Raw genomic sequence first — 19,180 nt, 5'->3', positions numbered from 1 at the left:
AACAGTTGAATAAAGCTGGGCCACCCTTATGCTACAGATCAACCAAAAATCAGGAACATGTAGTTCAACTCTGTGCTGGTCTTCTAAAAATCGATAGGATGGCACTGTGTTCCTGAGTCTACTCATGTTACTTCTAAGCTGAAGTATTTCCATGCATGGGAAGAGCACACATTTGGGCTATAGGCCTGGAGCCAATAAGGACCAAGCAAGGGCAAAGCAACGCGAAGCAGAGATACTTCATGCAACATGTAGAGCTGGGGAACAACTTGCTTCCGGATGGGACCCCTGCTAAAGATTTTCCTTATATTACGTTTGAAAAGGAACTGATACTCCTGAAAACTTACTCAGGATTATTTGCATACAAAGACATTACCGCTGTCTCAGGAAGTCCTCAAGCCACTACTGGCTGGAAGATAGGAGATGGGGCAAACATTGCTGTATGCTGGCTCTGCTCTTCCATTCACTCTCGGGCATATGCTGTTAGCTGCAGCACGAGTCAGAATGAGCCAGAGAGACCCTTGGTCTCACCTCATGACCAGTCTTGAGATGAGGAGACAAACTGGTGTGTGTCAAATCGAGAAGCAAACTCAGTTGCCAACTAGGAAATGCTGTGTATTGCAATGTGTTTTGTATATGATGGTTACTAAATGTTGCGTCTCAGCTGCTGGACACTTACTGTTTGGCCAACGTGCCTATGCTGTTGCTTTACAGATTTCCGTACTGTCTGGATAAAAGAAGCTCCTGTTCCACTTTCCGACTCAAGAGGTGAGCTCCTGGAAGAGACGCACCTTGGGAGGTAAATTAACAGTCTTAATTAACTATTGGAACATAATGGATAAAATGAGATTTAATTTCTCTTACATACCAAATGATTTCCCTTGCCCAATTTACTTCCCCTTTAGCACCTCTAGTTTCCTTCTTGCCTCTGCAATTCCTTGGAGACACACATGTCCACAAGATGGTACTAGGCTACAAGTAGCCCCTACAATGGCCGGTCAGTGAAGGTTATTGAAACTGCTGTTGGTCAGGTGTCATCAAAGCAATTTATTCAAAAAAAGCTTATTAATGTCATTTTCTGTGAGAGGCATTCAGGCCAAAATACCGTTTTTTATTTTTTTAATCAAACAAAATTCTAAAAGGAGTCGTAGCAGATCCTTTCTGTGACTGATGCTCTGCACACTCACACCTGTTTCATACCTGATAGCTTCACTATTGCCTTTGGAGCCACTTCCAATTTAAACTAATTTAGGAAAGAGAAGAATGAGGCCAGGAATTATAGTAGCTTTATGAATCTGTGTTTTGGCACATTTAAAGAGGAGAAATTTGACTTAATGTATTATAAACACCTCATTTGCTTTACGCAATTATTGTCATCTATCACATCGATGCAGCCAACACAAACATGCGCTACATTTTGCATGCTAAAAAATTGTTCAAAAAGGCTTGAACAAATTGTTAATATCCTACAGCTGCGAGTGAAGTAGCTCAATGATCAGCTCTCCTCCTCTCCACGTGATTCCAATGCATCATTAGTGACACGACTGACTAATGACTTGCAAAATTTTTGTTAAAGGCACAGGTGTGTTTTTAAATGGTGGACCAGTTCTGAAGTCAATGGCATTTCAGGGTTTGAAATGGAAAAGTTTTACTATGCTGGTTTATGTAAAATTAGTGCTTGATTATTTAAAAAAAAAAAAAAACAAAACACGCTCCACATATAATCGTTAATCCTGTTGTGATGTTAAAGTTACTCCTGAAAAATATCTTTTCATAAGATTATTGAAATAGTCTTAATCCTGACTGTGAACGACACCGCAGCGTTAATTAAAGACAGCGAACCACGTGCTCACCAGCACTGCCAATGGAGCGATAAACATCTCCCCCCCCCCCAGCTCCCATTTCCTTTGTATTCCCGATCAAACCGCACGTGCGCAAGCCGCAGCGCGGGCAGCACGCTTCGTATCGCGGGTTGGAACACAGTGAAGCGGCGATGAGCGCAGCAGTACGACCGCAGTGCAGTCCCTCAGTGGGGGAGCGAAGTGGTGAAAAGAGAACGCAATTTGTGACTCGAGGCCATTTAAAAGAGGCCGCGTGTTTAATTGACTTCATAAAATCACGATCATGAACGAGGCTGTCATTGCAACCGGGCATCCGGAGGGAGGCTCACGGCCGGCGGGCCTGACCCTGTGTGCGTGGCGGGGAGATTTACCCCGGCAAGAGCTCTAGGGTTACCGGAGCAGGGCCCGGGCCTACCCGCCTCTCCCACGGCCCTTTCGGTTCCGTCCACCGCCGCCGTGGCGGGACTTCACCCCGTGCGCAGCGGCAGCAGGTGAGCCCAGCCGCCGCAGCCGGCCTAGAAACGCGTACCCGAGCGCGGTGTGTGCCATCTGCGGGGCTTTCGCCGGCCGCCGCCGCACGGGCGCGCCGCGGACGCCGTCCCGCAGGTGCCCCTCTGGGTACGGCCCCCCCGGTGCCCGTCCCGGCGGCGGGCGGGGCGGGGCGGTGGCGGCGGCGGCCGCGGCCGTGCCGCGCGGCGGCGCGCGGGGCCCGCCCAGCGGGGCGCGTCACGGCGCGGCGGCGGCGCGCGGCGAGGCGGGGGCGGCGCCGGCCGCAGTCGGCACGGGGCGGCGAGCGGCGCGCGGGCTGCGCGCACCCCGCAGACGGCGCGCTGCCACGGAGGGAGCGAGCACCATGTGCCGGCCAGCGCTCGCCCGGCTGCTGCTCCTCCAGCTGCTCTTGCTGAAGCTGCATCTCGGCAAAGGTGGGTCCGGCGGCTCTCCCTCAGCACCGGGGCGGCCGCGGCGTGTGGCAAGTGCGGGGAGGGGGCGAGCGTCCTGCCTGCCCGGGCACCCGCTACCTGCGGTGCCCCGCGCCGAGGGTTGGGACCTGCGGAGGGCCGGGCATGCTCGGGGGTTGCGACCTGCGGGGGCCGGGCACGCTCTTCAGCGGGCGGATGCAACCCGACCGCTGGTGACAGGAGCTGCCACCTTTAATCCCTTTCTGAGGAGATTTGTGCCTCATCAAAGCGGCGCTGCACCGTGTCTGCAAAGCAGATTTGCTCCGTTCCCCCCGCCTCCCTCGCCCTCAACTTCAGTTGGGTCAGTTCCCTTTTCTCGGGATGGCGTCGGTGCGTGTTACCCCGCGTCCCCAGGTATCTGTGCATCCTGTCCCGGTAACGGACGTATCAAAAGGTCCCGGCATCGGTGTGTTTTTTATTTTTCTTTGTCTTTTGCATTTCGGGTTTAACCATCTTCTATTCCTAGGCTCCTTTTCCTCCTGCCTTTAAAACAATGCGGGGAAGCACGGGAATGGTCCCTTTTATCCCTGCACAAAGCAGCTTCGGGATCACCGCCGTCCTCCCGCGGAGGCGCGTCTCCCCCGGCCCCGCACCGAGCCGCTCTGCCCTGGAGAGCCCAGCCCCAGCCCCCACCCGCGGCCGGCGGCTCCCACGGCTCGGTTGAGCGCGGCCGGGGCCGGGCGGCGAGGCGGCCCCGGGATGCTCCCGCCGCAGGAGCGCGCCCCGCTGACCCGGGCGCGGCCCCGTGTCTCGCAGGCGCCGTCAAGGAGTGCGAGGAGGACCAGTTCCAGTGCCGGAACGAGCGGTGCATCCCCGCCATCTGGAAATGCGATGAGGACGATGACTGCTCGGATAACAGCGACGAGGCGGATTGCCGTGAGTGTCCGTCCCCTGGCACGGTGGGGTGGGGAGAGGGGGCCGGGGCCCACCCCGAGCCGAGCCTGGAAGGGCGCGCTTCCCAGCTGCGCTGCGCCTCTTTTTTATGAATGAATGAATGAAGTCGCGCCGTGTCCGGCTCCGGCGCCGATTGGCTGCCGGCAGCAGCAGATCCGTGACGCGCGGGCCGCGCTGTGCGCCGCGGGGCGGCGGCTCCTCCTCGCTGCCGGCCGCGTCCGGGCTGGCGCGGCCCGGGACACCCGCGTGAGCCCGGCGGAAGCGCTCGTCTGCCCTCTCCCTGCCCGCCCTGAGGCTCTGCCCTCGCCTCCAGCAGTGTTTCTGCTGGGAGCGGCACAGTTCGTGTCCGCGAGGTGCTCGGGAGAGATGCTGGATCCCGGGGGAGGTCCGTGCTCAGGGCCAGTGACAGGTGCTCGTGTGAAACGCTGCTTACTTTCAGGCATCGCCAGGAGATGTGGGGTTGGTGCGAGTTGTGTGTTTAAATATGTTTGCAGTCGTGGTGAGGAGAAGGGAGATGAGCAAGTAGCACTGCATGGCAGTATCAGCAATGTAACACTGACTGATTCCCTGTTAGCATAAAGGAAGGGAGAGCAAGGAGATACGTACTTTCAATCCTGGGAAGGTGGCAGTCTTGTCATCTTCTGTTGTGTGGCCCTGGTCCATGTGAGTGGCAGTAGCTGGGTAGTTTGTAGGGTTGTGCTGTTATTACCTCTCTGTTATTTTGCTTACAGCTTCTGACAGCCTAGGAGAATTTGTCTCAACTATGGAGTGTAAGAAACATCGATAAAAGAAGTTGTGGAGCATAAGTCTTAAGGAGAAGTATCTTTAATCTGGAGTTTGAAGTTGCAGTCTCTTGAATCGTCTCTGTAGGATAAAAGACATTAAGTGTGCATCAGGTTATATATCACTGAATGAACTGTTGAAAGTTCGTAGCCCAGGGGGATGTATCAAGAAGAGTCACTGGTTTTGTGTTTTTTGGTATTCGACTGTCCTGTTAACAGCTTCACCGATAAATCCGTGTCAGGTGATACTCAGAGTGAAGCCTAAGTAGATTAGTTTAAGGAGAGCAGGGATTCCCAGACTCTTGTTCATGGGAGATGTCTTGATGTTATAACATAAAACATAACATTTATTTCTGGAGGATCTGATAGGGTTTATATATGCCTAAGTTTGTGATACGGGGAGTTAGCACCATTACTTTATTCGGATGTAGAAATGGTTTATGCAGGAATTGCATTGGTACTAGTTAGAGGCAATTTAGATTTGGAATGTTTCAAATTACGAGAGACTCGGGGAAGCCATGGCTGACTGCGAACAAGCTTGGACTCGTGTAGTCATAGCTGGGCAAGTTTTCTCAGAAGTGTATGAGTTTCCAGACAGAGACACTAATCTGTGGAAGCACTGGCAATCTCTGAGCAGGCTGATAATGATATTCTTGCAGCCTTCTATTTAAAAGTCCCTCTGTGTGCTGTTGTACGAAGGCTCAGTGAGCTGCAGGTGACCTGTGGGCTGTGCTTTGGGAACTGCTGTTTCAGAGGTGGAGGTGGTGGCTGGAGTAGCATCTGAGGAACAGGTTCTGCACCCAGCACTACACACTGAGGAATGGGTTTGTGCTCTGAGCTCCTTGCCTAGCATGAGTGAGTGCGTCAGTATCTGGGCTGCTTTTTTATCTTTTCCTTGTGATCCGCCCTCTAAGCATTGTGTCAGAAAGGAGAGTGTAAAACAACATCTTGTTGAATATTAGCTCTGTGTGGGTCGTGCTGCTTTAGAATGGTTAGATGGATAACTGCATCTGATTTAGTTTTATTTCAGTCTTTTTACGGGTGTTGGGTTTGGGGGTGGTAAAATATGATGGCTAGATTGTGGTAGAATGGTGACTTTTGAGATGTTAGGAAAAAGTTAAATTGGATTTTCACACACATTTTTCTTGCTTACATTGTTTTAGAACACTTTTCTTTTAAAAGTAAATACTGCTTTTCAGGATATTTAATGTTTAGAGTTATACTCATTGAGTGAAAGAATACGTTCTGTGTTTTTGCTTCTAGATATCACCTCTGATATCACTGCTGTAATAAACAGATATTTATTTAAAACTATTTTATGAACATGTGCACTGGAAGGAATTGTTCTGGAAAACTCAGCCTGCTGGAGTGGTGATGGAGAGGGAAAAGAAAATGCAGATAGCCTCTTTGTCAGGAGTACTGATAAGGACCCTGATAACCCCTGCAATTACTTGCCGATGCTTTTTCCAGAGTTGATAACGTATTCGTAATAGCTTCTTGCTGCTTGTATATCACCTTCCTTGTTGAAGAGGCAGGACGGTCTTCATCTGTGTGAAAAATGGGTCTATGAAACAAGCGTGTCCTTGTGGTAGACGCTCTATGTACACTGGAAGATTCTGTAACCAAGAATATCTTAAACAGTTCTGGAAGGAGATAATTCTTATTTTGTTTATGCAAAATAGGGGCTTGACAGCCCGGCAGTACTCTGTGTACTTCCTACTAGAAACCGTCCTTGCATAAAGACTGACATCGTTGGGGTTTTTTTGGTTTTTTTTGTTCGTTTCTTTTTTTTCTCCCCCCTTCCTCTAAGGCCTTGCTGGTTTAATGTTGGCTTTTTTAAGGGAGTTTTAGACTCTAAGGAGAACATCTCTGTAATCACCCTGTATTGTCTTCTTGGAATTTGCTTTCTGTTCAGTAATTCTTTTCTGCTGTGGTTGGTAGTTCAAGTCATTGGCTGTAGCATTGATGTGTGAGTGAATATGGCAAGTGTAGGAACTGATGCATGAAAGAGTAATGATATCAGCTCTTACACAAATCACATTACTCAGCACTGGTTTGTAAGGTGTGTTCAGTTTATCCTAGGTTGCTCAATAACCTTATATATCATAGGGTCAAATTCTTTCTTGGTATGTGGCAGTTGACTCACTTGTGGGAAATGAATGAAATGAAAGGAAACCAGTTTGGTTTTCTTCTTTAATAAAAAAGGAGAAAAAGCTGTTTAACACATTTTCTTAACTTTAACCGAGGTGACAGTCTGATGAAGACAGAATTGATGAGCTCTCTGATCACATCTGGTTCACTGGTGATAGCAGGTGATAGAGACTGGGTACATGTTAGAGAAGTGAGATTTGTTTCTCACTGTTTGGTTGATCTTGGATTGTTTGGTTGATCTTGGATTGTTTGGTTTTGTAAGATACCCATTGCAATGCAGACTACCTTTTCAATTTTAGTACACTCCAGGAAGCATCTTTAGAGTTGAGACTTCATGCCTCTTTGGTCTTCCTCATTTGAGCAAGTGTCAGTTCTGCATATGGTGCGTATTTCATATTGCATGTTTCGATGTTATCAAGTCCTTTTAGTAATGTCGGTGATTTAAAACAGTCAAAGGGCCACCATGAAAAATAGACAACTCTCGCAGCATGAATACAAAGTGCTGAGAATTTAGGGAAGAGCAGGAAAATAGGGATTCCAGAAAGTGCCTTGCCTGTTGGGGAAAGGTAAAAAAAAAAAACAAATAGTAGGTAAGAAGTAAGTATGAATATAGTTCCTGCCTTACAAGAAGTAAAAGGAAACAAATCCTGGTAGCAGAACTGTAGCAAAGGAGGCTACCAGGAAGAACAGAGGCAGCACCTGTTTGTCTGTAGGCGTGTGGCTTGTGAAGCACTAGCAAGAGGGAAGGAGATACTAATTTTTGTGCATGGTGGAAATACACAAAGCTGCATACAGATTGCTTAAACACAAAGATGTTTTTTTTTCCTGTCATGTTTTCAGAAAGTTATAGCATTTTATGGGAATAAAAAGAAAAAGGGAGTAGAGAAGTTCCTTAAAAGTGTTTGTATGTATCTACTAAAAGAAAACTAAACTCCCAAGAGCAAAATAGTGAAAGTTACGATGTTTGGACTGCTAAGGAAATTGTCTTGAGATCTGGAATTAGAAATCTTGAGAAGCTATTACAGAGTTTAAATCTGTATAAAACGATTGGCTCTGCTCTATGCAGAATTATTTGTTTGAGTTCAGTCCAGTCTGTGTAGGCCTGACAAGACAAAAACCCAGTTACAGTTTACAGCTGGCACTCATCATCTGCACTGTATGTGATCCACTCAGTGAGGCCAGGACTCCAGGGCAGTTTTGAACGTGATTTTTAGATGCATTTTCCTCCTTCCTTCTACAAGCAAGTGATGCTTTTTCCTCTCTGGAAAGTCATGACTGAATTTTATAACCTATTTCAGAAAATGTTTGTAGATACACAGTCATCGGGATTTTTCCTTAATGGTATAGCTGCAACTTTATAAAACACCAAAGCTATTTTTATGGTGGGAAAAATGTCCGTTCTCTGAGGCACTGTGTTTTGGCCAAGGATTAGTCCTTGCTGGAATACTCAGTGTGGGATACTGAGTTCTGTTCTGCCTCCCTTGTGATAGGCAGATGCTGCAGGCCCAGGTCAGCCTCGGGGCCCGCAAGCTGTGTGCCCAGGGTGCCTGCTGCTGTGTGACGTGTCGCCCAGAGTGGAGAATCCTAGAGAGCTGCTGTGGTGGGGGAGCAGCTCTTGGAAAGTTTTTGCCCAGTTTTGCAAATTTCTTCTTGCTTGTCAGACAGCCAGCAGAAAGCAAGGAAGAACTTGCAAATTGGAGCCAGACATGATATATATGACACAAAATAAGAGCTTCTAGTTTGATGGTTGTGTTTGATAGGATTTTCTTTTTCTGCGGCAAGTAGAGTTCATGTTATCTGAACCCAGACCTGAAACTGGGTGAAGGAGTCTGGAAGACCTCTGCTTAAATGTTTCACTGTATATAAATCCTTAAATGTGGCAAAGATAGTTGTGAAAAGCAAGCAATAACTGGTTTCCTAAAATGAAACGCAAGCTGCAAGGCTACTTCAGCTTTGTGATACCTGCCTGCAGGGGGACACAGCCAAATGCAGAATTGCTATTTCCCTTTTAAAGCTCCATTTTCCATCTTTGTGTTGGGATCCTTTCTGTGGTGTTGCTTTCTGGTGAGTGCTGTTCATAGGGATATTTTATACTGGACAGGATTGAGGCTGCCTCAGGTATGAGATGCAGTCTGAAGGGAGTTACTGTTTCAAAGGCTGTTCCAAGATGTCCAGAATTCAGGGTGCATGTGAAGCATCAGCAAACTTCCTCCTACCTCAGCCCTTGCCTTGCCTTGGGGCCACAGTATGTGACTGTATAGCTGAGACGTGATCCTCTTGCTATCTGGAGATTCAGAGAGACTCCTGTTCTCCTGCTGGCTTTGTGCGTAGAGCATCTGCAGAGAGTTTGACTCCTGCTGCCTGTGCGAAAGCCCAGGAGGCAGCCTGATATTCTCCGTGCTTTTCAGTTCCAATTTCACTAGAGCTGGAAATTCGGAATAAAAATATGTCAAAAGCCTATTTGAGAACCAAAATCTAGATCCTGTGAAGAGTTAAATACGGCCTGAGTGGCTTTGAAATGTAGGAGTTTAGTGGTGTGCCATGTTTGTAGGTTTTGGTACATGACAAAGTGAGACAGCAGGCAGTCACAATTGCCACGTGCATTCTGTGACTTCTTTGTCCTCCATTATGTGTTGCTCTGATTTTTCTTCATGTTCAGAGTTGAGGCAGCATTGTCTGTGCTGAGTGACAGCTGCATGTTGCTCTGGAGATGCCTGTGTGTCTTCGATATGTGTGCATCACCATGTGGAGAGTTTTAGGTTTCCTTGGCATAGGCATGGTCCTATGCTCTTGATTATGTCAGTGGTAGTTTAACTGTGGTATGTGGCCAGCTTGCATGCTCATCCCAAAACTGGAAGCACTGGGAAGAGTGGTGCAGAGAGGCAGGCCTCGTTTGCTTGCCTAAATGCCTGTTGCCTGCCTGTCCTGGTCTGGTCTGTACTGCGCTCCTGTGTAAGCTAGGCTCAAAACCAGTTTACTGATCTTGTGTTCCACAGTGAATGTCGTTATTCATTTATCTTCCTTTTTTCATTATATTCTCTTGTCCTGAGAAAACTAATTTGCATATTTTTGGGAGTTTGTGTTATCTTCCTTGTGCTGCATCCTTTATTTGGAAAATCAAGCATTAAGTATATGTGAGAAACATCCCTTTCTTCATTTCTCCATTTCCTGACACGTTTACTTGAGGAGTTTTATTATCTCTAGATACAAACTGCTTTCCAGGAGGTGCTGTTTTTCTGTCACTCCTGCTTATGGTCTGGGAAAGAAAGATGGAAAGAACTGGAATAGGACCACTGAAAAGACAGAAGAGGGAACTTGGGTGCATGGGGTAGCCACTGGGGACGTTATGGCTACAGAGGGAAGAGAACTTGATTTTATGGAGTGCTGTTGTGCTGTAGCAAGAAAGCACATGGGTTGCTCTAGATAGAGTTACAGGAATAAGCTGTGATCTGAAAAGCTTTCCTGAGGTCAAGGAGAGTGGGAAGATTGAAAATAATGATTAAGTTCAAGAAGGAAATTATGAAAGTGCAGACAAAACTGACAGTGACTTGGTTTGTTTATCAAAGAGCTCAAAGCTTTCATTTCAGAGGATATATAAATATTCTACGTTTGAGTCAAGGTAGACAAGCTTCATCCAGAGCCTTTTAATGTACAAAAAGATAAAACAAAAGTCAATGTAGACCAGCTCTCTTTTGTCTGCAGTGTTATAGACCCAGGATTAGCACAGGTTTGAGGGGTAATTTCTTACTGGTTGATGTTAGAGTGGAAGATGCTTAGGATAATTTAATATTAATCGGAAAATGTTTGATGATTAAATGAGATGAATTCAAATAAACAAATTACGAGACCGAAGGAACCAAGTGTCGTGTGTTGGTGACCGCATTTATCTGACACGCTTAGACTAAGAGATTGGCAGTGCTAGAAATAATGAATTTTCTAGACCCCATTGTCCTCCTAAAGGACTGTTAAACACTCTGTAAGGCCTGAAAATGTCTGACAATTATCGATTCTCTTAGCTGTTTCTAGTAGAGCGGACACCCAGCTTTTGTTTCTGCTGGCTTTTTTAATGGCACCAGCTTTTTTAATTCAGTAGCAAATTTCCCGTGTCTTTGGTGTGCCTCCGAGACTGGGATGTTGTATTAGAGATGTTTGTGGTAGACTTGATTTGTTGTGGTGTTCTGTTCCTTGTGTGATGTGCTTCTGTGATGAACTTTTCATCTCTACAACTTCCCCGTTTACCTGCAGCTTTTCCCTGATAATTTCAAAGATGTTCTCAAAGCACGTTACTGCTCAGCTCTGCTTTTCTGTGTCGTTACATGCCTTATAAAATGCCAAAAGATGTCAATTTTTCTTTCTTTGTTTTGCCCAGGAAAACAAATCAGTAAGCTGAGTTTGAGTGATAGGGATGAAGATTTGTTTTCTTATGCAGTGGCATGTCCTTGGTAGAAAAGCACACTGCCTGCCCCAGTAGGCTCTGCTTCCAGTGCAGACAGCTGGTTCTAGCCAAAGGGGAGCCTGCTCTATTTTGCAGTGCATGTGTGGGAAGTGTTGAAAACGCCGACTGTAGTTTTTCTAACTCTCTATTTCCTGTTAAAATTATTAATATTTAGATAGCCACAAGGTAAGGAAACAGGGTAAAAGGCCCTGTGATAAAATTAATGCAGATTTTCTGCTCTGTGAAAAATTCTGGCTGAAATAGAAGAGATAACAAACCGATTAAACTTTAAAAGGTATAATAATGCTGTAAGCTAGTTGGAAAATAAAACTAAACCCATCCAAACTGAAATATTTTCAAAAGCCAGATCTTAACCTAAGAGAAGCCAGAACATTTTTAAAGTGAGGATGTGAGCTCTGTCTCTGGTGGTCTCTCAGCGTGAGATATACCCTGTGTCTTGCCCTAATAGTGCCCTGATAGACCACGGTTCTGTTTCTGGCAAGGACTGACTTTTTTCCCAGAGCTTATGCTGATCTGGCAGCCCTCTGCCTTGTTCCTCATGAAGAGGTGGATAAATGGTGTTACAGCTCTTCTGCAGGTGGGAGCTGGCCTGGAGTGAGTTGTGGTTGTACACGTCGTCAGCAGCAGAGCCAAGAACAGAAATGAGGTCTCCTGCCTACCAGTCCAGGGCTCGATAGGCTTAACCATATTGTTTACTGCAGAGGTACCTGTCGGACTAGTGGAAGTGTTTCAATTTTCCCTCCAGGTTTCCTGGCTTTTTCAATCAAAGCTAAGGCTTGGTGGTCAGTTTAACCTTTCAGTTAATGCCAAGAGCAAGTGTTAGAAACTAAGAGAAAACTGGATTTATAGTTGGCTTAGAGTAAGTCTATCAGCCTTTGGGCTGGAGCCACGCAAAGTGAGCGTGTTCTCATTTGTGTTCTGTTTCCGATATATCAATATTATTTTTGCATTTTTAATATTTATTAAATGCTTGAGAGCATGTGTGGCACTGTACCAGGACCAGAGCAGTGAGGGACTCTGTTTCCATGGCAGCAGGAGCACAGTCCTGTACTTGAAGAACCAGAAGGGCTCTTTTTGGCAACTGCTCTCTGTGCTGTGATTACTTTTTCTTTTTAAAGATAGATGTATAATTTAAAATATAATTCATTAGTGCTGCAGAATCTTGAATGTCCTGGGTGAGAATTTTGCCTGCTGTAAGTTCCTTTATCTTTTCGGGAGTTCCAGCTTGGTTTCTGTAGCTTCTGGGGGTGTGATTTCTTTTACTTACAAAACACTGAAAGAGGGGGGGAAAAGAGAGTGTGTTTAAAATTCATCGAAATAGATGGAAATTTCCTCTTGATTTTGGTTAAATTTGGAATATGTTGTGTTGTCATAGACTTTTCTCGCATTCCAAGTAGCCCATAGAACTGTTTTACCGATTTAAAAACATGATTGTTGAAGAAACCAGTGTGTACAACTGACAGTAAACTCTTAACTGTACTTTTTTCTTTGTTTAGATATCTGCTTTAATTCCAGGTTTTAACTTTGTTTTATGTTTTAACTGTCCTTGTTTCATACTTTCTTAATGTTTCCTTCCTAGAGACCTGATGTGTAGTATCGTGTATATTGAGGTGACATTTTACTTTGTTTCAAAGGGTGAATTAAAATTTTCTTTTGATCCCAAGTCTTTGTTTGCTGTGCATTACCCAGTAGAGGTTTTCTGTCTTTGCTTTCCGTGTATAAAGTTAATGCAATTAATTTGGTGGCTTTTCAGGCTTTTTTTATTTTTGTCAATCTAGATGAGTAAGGTTGTAGGTATCTTTCCAGATGCGTTGCATGGGTCTCCTACAATACCAGCTGCTTGACTTGCTGATGTGTCAGAGATTGTATATCGCTAAAGCTTGCTGGATTTGCTGGACCTGTTCCATCTAGGTATGATGCTGCTCTGCTCCAGGGAGCAGTTAAAAGAATAAAAATGAGCAATAGCAGGAGTAGTGAACGTACTTGCCCTGAGAATAAGAATAGATGACAGATGATGACTATTTCAGATGTAAACTTACAACTGTTCTTGTAGGCGTCTTGTCCTGAATCACAGCTGCATCTATGCAGCTACTTACAAACAGAGAGAAATGCCCCAGTTTCTTTGATAACAAATGTCAGTGTTGACTGATGTAGGCCAAGAAATAGACCTCCTGTCTCCATAACTGAGTGGTTCTATTTTTGTTAGCGTAGTTGTGTTACGCTGATTACACATTTGTCATCCTGTGGCTGATTAGCTGTTTAGCTTTCTGTAAATCTTCACCGTACAAGTGGACTAACTATCATCTTCTGGATGTGAAAACTGAAGCTTAGAGAAGTTATCCTTTGCCCAAGGCTGTAAAGTGATTCAGCAACTATTGTCAACATTAGTGACTCATGAAGAATGTTCCAAATTTCTTCTTTTCTGGTCCATTATCGCATTGTTTTACACAGATAATCATGTTCTTTGGATTAAATGACTGCTCAAGGGCTTAGCTTTTGTCGTATACAGTTTGTAAAATATTCAGAAAAATCCCAAAGTTTGGATAACTCACTCTTTCAAAATTTATTATTGGATCAAGTGCAAGAAATACTTCAAATGGATCACTTCTTGTATTTAGTATAAAGACACATGACATACAGGTGCTTGAGGAGGAACATGATACTAGTTTTACTTTTCAAAGTTGACTTCTTTTTGTACATTCTGACATATCCTAAAGAATTATAGAGCGCAGCTTGTATACAGGTAGTCATCACTGCATCACCTCTTCAGCTGGCCAAAAGTCACAGTTTTGAGACTGCTACGACAGATTTTTTTCATTGTTAGAGAGGCTCTTTCCATGTCACATGGGGACAGTGCCTCTCCTGACCTCCTCCATGCACACATCTTCTTGTTATCTGAGCACGTTCTATTGAAGTAATTTATCACTAGTGCACCCTTGCCTTGATAAATTATTTGTAACATATCCTTGGCAGGCAAGAACCAGGAAGACTAGGGAAATTTAATTTGCTATTGTATGTTTTATTGCTGCTCCTCTTTTCCTTCTTCCTTTCTTATGTAAAACACTAAAGATACAATTTAGATTGCATAACTCTTAAGTTTGCGCAACAATATTAATTTCTACTAGCTTGATAAGTAGGGCTGCATCCTTATCTTGGTGGCAATAACAGGTAGCATTTAAATTAGCTGGGTACTACTGGGTGATCCTCTTGGGCTTGTTATACAGTTTAGAAGAACCTATATGGGCACAGTTCTTTGGTGAATGAGAAGTAATGAATTTCAAAGGGAAGCTCTGGAACAATCTGCCAGCATCGCACTGGTGTATTGAAATTGCACGCTTTACTTCAAGGAATTGCTCTTTGCTGAGTGATTTCTGTTCCCCTTTACACAAGAGCTCTTTAACACAAAATTTTGTCCTATTTTTTATAAAATAATGTGTTATGTATGTTTGCCTAAGGTGCCAGTGTATGTTGATCCCTGAAGTTAAATAAGGATTAAGGAGCTGCGTTGACAGGTGCTGAAAAGAATCACATCCGTCCAGTTCTTGACTGGAGGGACTCTGATCGTGGCATGGCACTTCAAAGAGTGTGAGTGTGGAGCAGGGGAGAAATCCTGGGGCCTGCGGTATAAATCCAGGCACCCTCTTCTAGAGGGAAGTGATAAATAAGTTAGTTAATTTTTCTTCATCATTGTGCATGAGCGTGTGCCTGAGCAACGTAGAATCTTTTCCAGGCTTACACGCAGCATCTCATTGCCTTGCTAGAATCCTTTCCCTTCAAATCCTTCCGCATTGAGTTTAGCCATTAATTCTCCTGGCCTGGTTTTGCAGAGTGCCTGTCCTCAGCAGCATTGCACAAAGCCTTTTTTAACACCTTCGCTCACTCAGACATTGAAGGAGACTCTGCAAAGCTTGGCTGAGAGCAGCAGACGTTTCTTCACATTTGATTATGCATGCAATCATGTGAATGCTGCCAGCCTTATTTTGTGCAAATACTTGTAGAAAGGATTAATAGCTCCTGCACAAATGCTGTACTGACTAGAAGCTGCTAGGTTCACCCTGCCCAGATCTATTTAGTTCGTTTACGGTATTTTTAAACTTTGAGACTGAAATCCAGGTTGAGGCTGCTATGGTGACAGTGCTGGAGAGACCGGAGCTGACATGGAGCTTCACATCTGCCTAGCATTGACTCCAGTTCAGTTCAGGGCAGTTGTGGCGAGACATGGATTTGGTGGCTGGACCGCTCAGTGGGTAAGGAACTGGCTGGCTGGTCTCACTCAAAGGGTTGCAGTCAACGGCTTGATGTCCAAGTGGAGACCAGCGATGAGTGGTGTTCCTCAGGGGTCGGTATTGGGGCTGATGCTGTTTAGTATCTTTGTCAGTGCAATGAACAGTGGGATGGAGTGCACCCTCAGCGTGCTTGCTGACAACACCAAACTGCGTGGTGTGGTTGACACGCTGGAGGGAAGGGATGCCATCCAGAGTGACCTTGAGAGGCTTGAGAGGTGGGCCTGTGTGAACCTCATGAAGTTCAACAAGGCCAAGTGCAAGGTCCTGCACATGGTTCGGGGCAATCCCAAGCACAAATACAGGTTGGGTAGAGAATGGGCTGAGAGCAGCCTTGAGGAGAAGGACTTGGGAGTGCTGATGGATGAGAAGCTCACCATGAGCCGGCAATGTGCGCTGGCAGCCCAGAAAGGCAACTGCATCCTGGGCTGCATCAAAAGCATCGTGGGCAGCAGGTCGAGGGAGGTGATTCTGCCCCTCTACTCTGCTCTCGTGAGACCCCACCTGCAGTACTGCATTTAGCTCTGGGGTTCCCAACATAAGAAGGACATGGAGCTGTTGGAGTGAGTCCAGAAGAGGGCCATGAAGATGATCCAAGGGCTGGAGCACCTCTGCTATGAAGACAGGCTGAGCGAGTTGGGCTTGTTCAGCCTGGAGAAGAGAAGGCTCCAGAAAGACCTTCTAGCAGCCTTCCAGTACTTAAAGGGGCCTACAGGAAAGCTGGAGAGGGACTTTTTACAAGGGTGTGTAGTGAAAGAGGGGAGACTTAGATTAGACATAAGGAGGAAATTTTTTACTCTGTGGTTGTTGAGGCACCGGAACAGGTTGCCCAAAGAAGCTGTGGCTGCCCCATCCCTGGAAGTGTTCAAGGCCAGGTTGGATGAGGCTTTGAGCAACCTGGTCTAGTGGAAGGTGTCCCTGCCCATGACAGGGGGGTTGGAACCAGATGATCTCTAAGGTCCCTTCCAACCCAAACCATTCTATGATTCTATGAAATTGTTGGGCATACTGTGGAATATGTTGGCAAATGATAACCTAGAGGCTGTGTGTTCACAGAACAAAAGCCATAACCTGTCACTGGGCAGCTCTGATACTCCAGCTCTCAAAGTCAGGGCTGAGATATGTTGCATTCCTGTAGCAAGAGTAAAATTTGTGCTGGGGTTTACAGGGGCCTCATCTTACAGGACTGTTGCTCTGGCAGCTTCATCTCTGCTCGCTCAGCACACTAGAGGAGCATTTCAAGAAAACTTGAAATCAAAATATCCTTTTAGGAGACTGTTTTCCTTCCTTCCTTCTCCATGCAAGCTGCATAGCTGTCAGTGGGTTGTCCATAATAGTAAGAGTTGAGCAGTGATCTTTGTTACTAACAGGTTCCTTTTCGGTACCGTGGTGTGCAGGCTTCATTATCATATCACAGGGTTAATTTTAGAGTGCAAAAAAGATGCTTCTCTGGCAGTGAAAATCACGGAGGGGGAGGGATGCAGCCAAGTAAAGGACCTAATTTGCCCCCTTCCCACAAGAAATTTTTTTTTTCTTTCTGTGGGGGAGTGTGAGTGTGACTGGTTTAGGGCAGAATCTTGCTGTATCATATTCGAATAGCGTTTTCTCCTTGCTACTTGTTTTTACTGCAGTCTTGCGAGATTGGGTTTCTTGAGGGAAGGAACAAGCCTGATGAGAACTGAAATGCCCTAAAGCTTTTGTTTAAAAAATATGGTCCTTTTTTGTCTGTGGTACACCTGAAAGCTGATTTCATCTCTCCTTGAGCTGGCTGGGGGTGAACTTCCTGTAGATGAAGCTTTTTGGTGCATCAGCTTGACCTTTAACTTAGAAAAAGGACATGAGTAAATGTCATTTTTCTATAGTAATCAGTGGGGATTTTCTGTTACTGGGTTGTTTTTTTTTCTCTACTCTATAATAGCAGAGATTTATAGAGCAGTTTGACATATAGGAATGATGCACGTTTCACTGTCTTGCATATGTTCCCTTCAGTAGATAGAAGATTCATACGTGTTAGCTCTGTGCGTGAGAGAGATAATTATATTTCTCACTGGATATGAATTGGAAGATCGAGGATCTCATTTCGTTCTGAAATGTTAGAAATCAAAATATTAGACCATAAGTATCTCGGGATTTGGGGAAGAGATTTGCATTCTGCTCTAATTAATTGTGGTGTTTGGTGGGGTTTCCTTATTACTTTAATCTATGGGCAGCACCATTCCCTGATGTTGAAATTTGAAGAGAGAAAACATCTTGTCTGCGTGATGGTTCAGCCTGATCTTGCTGCTGCAGAAGTCTCTGAGGAAATGCTGATCTGTTATTTCAGATTGCTGACTAACGACTTGGCCCTGTAGCTTCATAGCACAGGAGGCCTGACCTCTCCCTGCTGGTGTAGCTCTGTTGAGATTGATGTCTCTTAGCTGGAAAAACCACTGCTGTGGGCCCAGAAAGGCTGAAAGGAGCCAGGTTTGTGTGGTCCGTGAGTTTCTGCTGAGAGAAGAGCCCTGGTCAGCCTCACTGTGCCTGCAGGGCTGTACATACATGGCCACACTGGCAGGGGCTCCTCCAGTGGATGTAGAGCCACCGTCTCCCTCGGGTACCTTTTATGTCCTGAGGTGAGCCTTCTGAAATAACTGTGAGGCTGGATAAAACATCACATTTTGAAGTGATGTTTCAAGGGATCTTTTGTGTTCCACGGTTATAAACAGTCATAGCTGATAGTGAACCTTTCCAAGTCAAAAGTAAATGGTTTCAGTCCTGTTTTGTTCACAAAAATGTTTTATGCAGAAGTTCTCACGATGGTATTACCTTGCTTTCTTTTAGTCTCCAGAAGTGCAAGGAGCATCATTGTGGACCTACGAAAGTCAAGGTCCAATCCTGGTCTGTGAGTGCTTTATAATGGTGCAGATTGAACTGGGTTCTGCAGCACTGCAGACAGGAATAATGGTGTGCAGGAAGAAGAGCAGTCCTTCTGGGGAGATACCAGGTTTGGTGACTACTCCTTGATCATGGAAAAGTTGTCAGTTCCTACCTAGTTATGTGTAGAGTAGACTCAACGAGGGGAGCAGCAATTCCTGGGTTTGGACCACTATTTCTGGAAGCGTTCAAGGCCAGGTTGGATGAGGCTTTGAGCAACCTGGTCTAGTGGAAGGTGTCCCTGCCCATGGCAGAGGGGTTGGAACTAGATGATCTTTGAGGTTCCTTCCAACCCAAACCATTCTATGATTTCATTCCAAATAAGGATTAACTCCTCTGTAATTGTTTTGGAAAAGAAAGTACAGTTTCATTCTGCCCCTGATCTCATGCATCCCACAGCTACATTGCTGCATGAGGACTTGCCACAGGGAAGCCATGAAAATAGAAACTCTGTATTTGATTGACTGTTCATTCAGTCTGTATTCAGTACTTTTGCCTGTGTTCTCCAGTGTCCTGCTGAAAGGAACATCAATCGCAGGCGTATGTTAGTTTGTGATATCCATAGTTCAAGAATGATCTTGCTTTCAATTTGGAGATTGTAAAACTGCCCCCTCACCTGCTGGTGGGCTGGTTACTCAGCATTTACAGCTCTGCTCTTTTGTGGAAGGGGCCACGCTCACTCCAACAGATGGTGTGTTTGTTATTCCTACAGCTAAAGCAGGTTCTTCGTGTGCTACACCTCAGGTCTCTGCTTTTTTGGAGCAGAAAGACCTAGAGTTCTCAGTGTGGTATGTGTTGTGCGTAGGTCTGAACGTTAGCACAGGAAGGCTGGAAAAGCAGGAAGTCACAAGAGTTGACATAGTATTTAAATCGTATAGAGCCCACATGTGGCATTAAATCCTCG

General features: G+C 45.4%; 1 protein-coding gene across 1 annotated transcript in view; it reads left to right on the top strand.

The window, feature by feature from the left end:
* The first annotated feature begins 2,691 nt into the window (after window positions 1-2,691).
* LRP8 (LDL receptor related protein 8) overlaps window positions 2,692-19,180 on the top strand; it is a 195,162-nt gene continuing 178,673 nt past the window's right edge. The window contains exons 1-2 of the mRNA XM_086617939.1: window positions 2,692-2,761; window positions 3,554-3,673. Coding sequence (XP_086474065.1) covers window positions 2,692-2,761; window positions 3,554-3,673 — 190 coding nt within the window. The remainder of the gene's footprint in view (window positions 2,762-3,553; window positions 3,674-19,180) is intronic.

Source organism: Tauraco erythrolophus, chromosome 10 (assembly GCF_009769465.1).
Source record: "Tauraco erythrolophus isolate bTauEry1 chromosome 10, bTauEry1.pri, whole genome shotgun sequence".
NCBI lineage: Eukaryota > Metazoa > Chordata > Aves > Musophagiformes > Musophagidae > Tauraco > Tauraco erythrolophus.
Note: the sequence above shows the minus strand (reverse complement) of the source record. Positions and strands in the feature narration are given on the sequence as shown.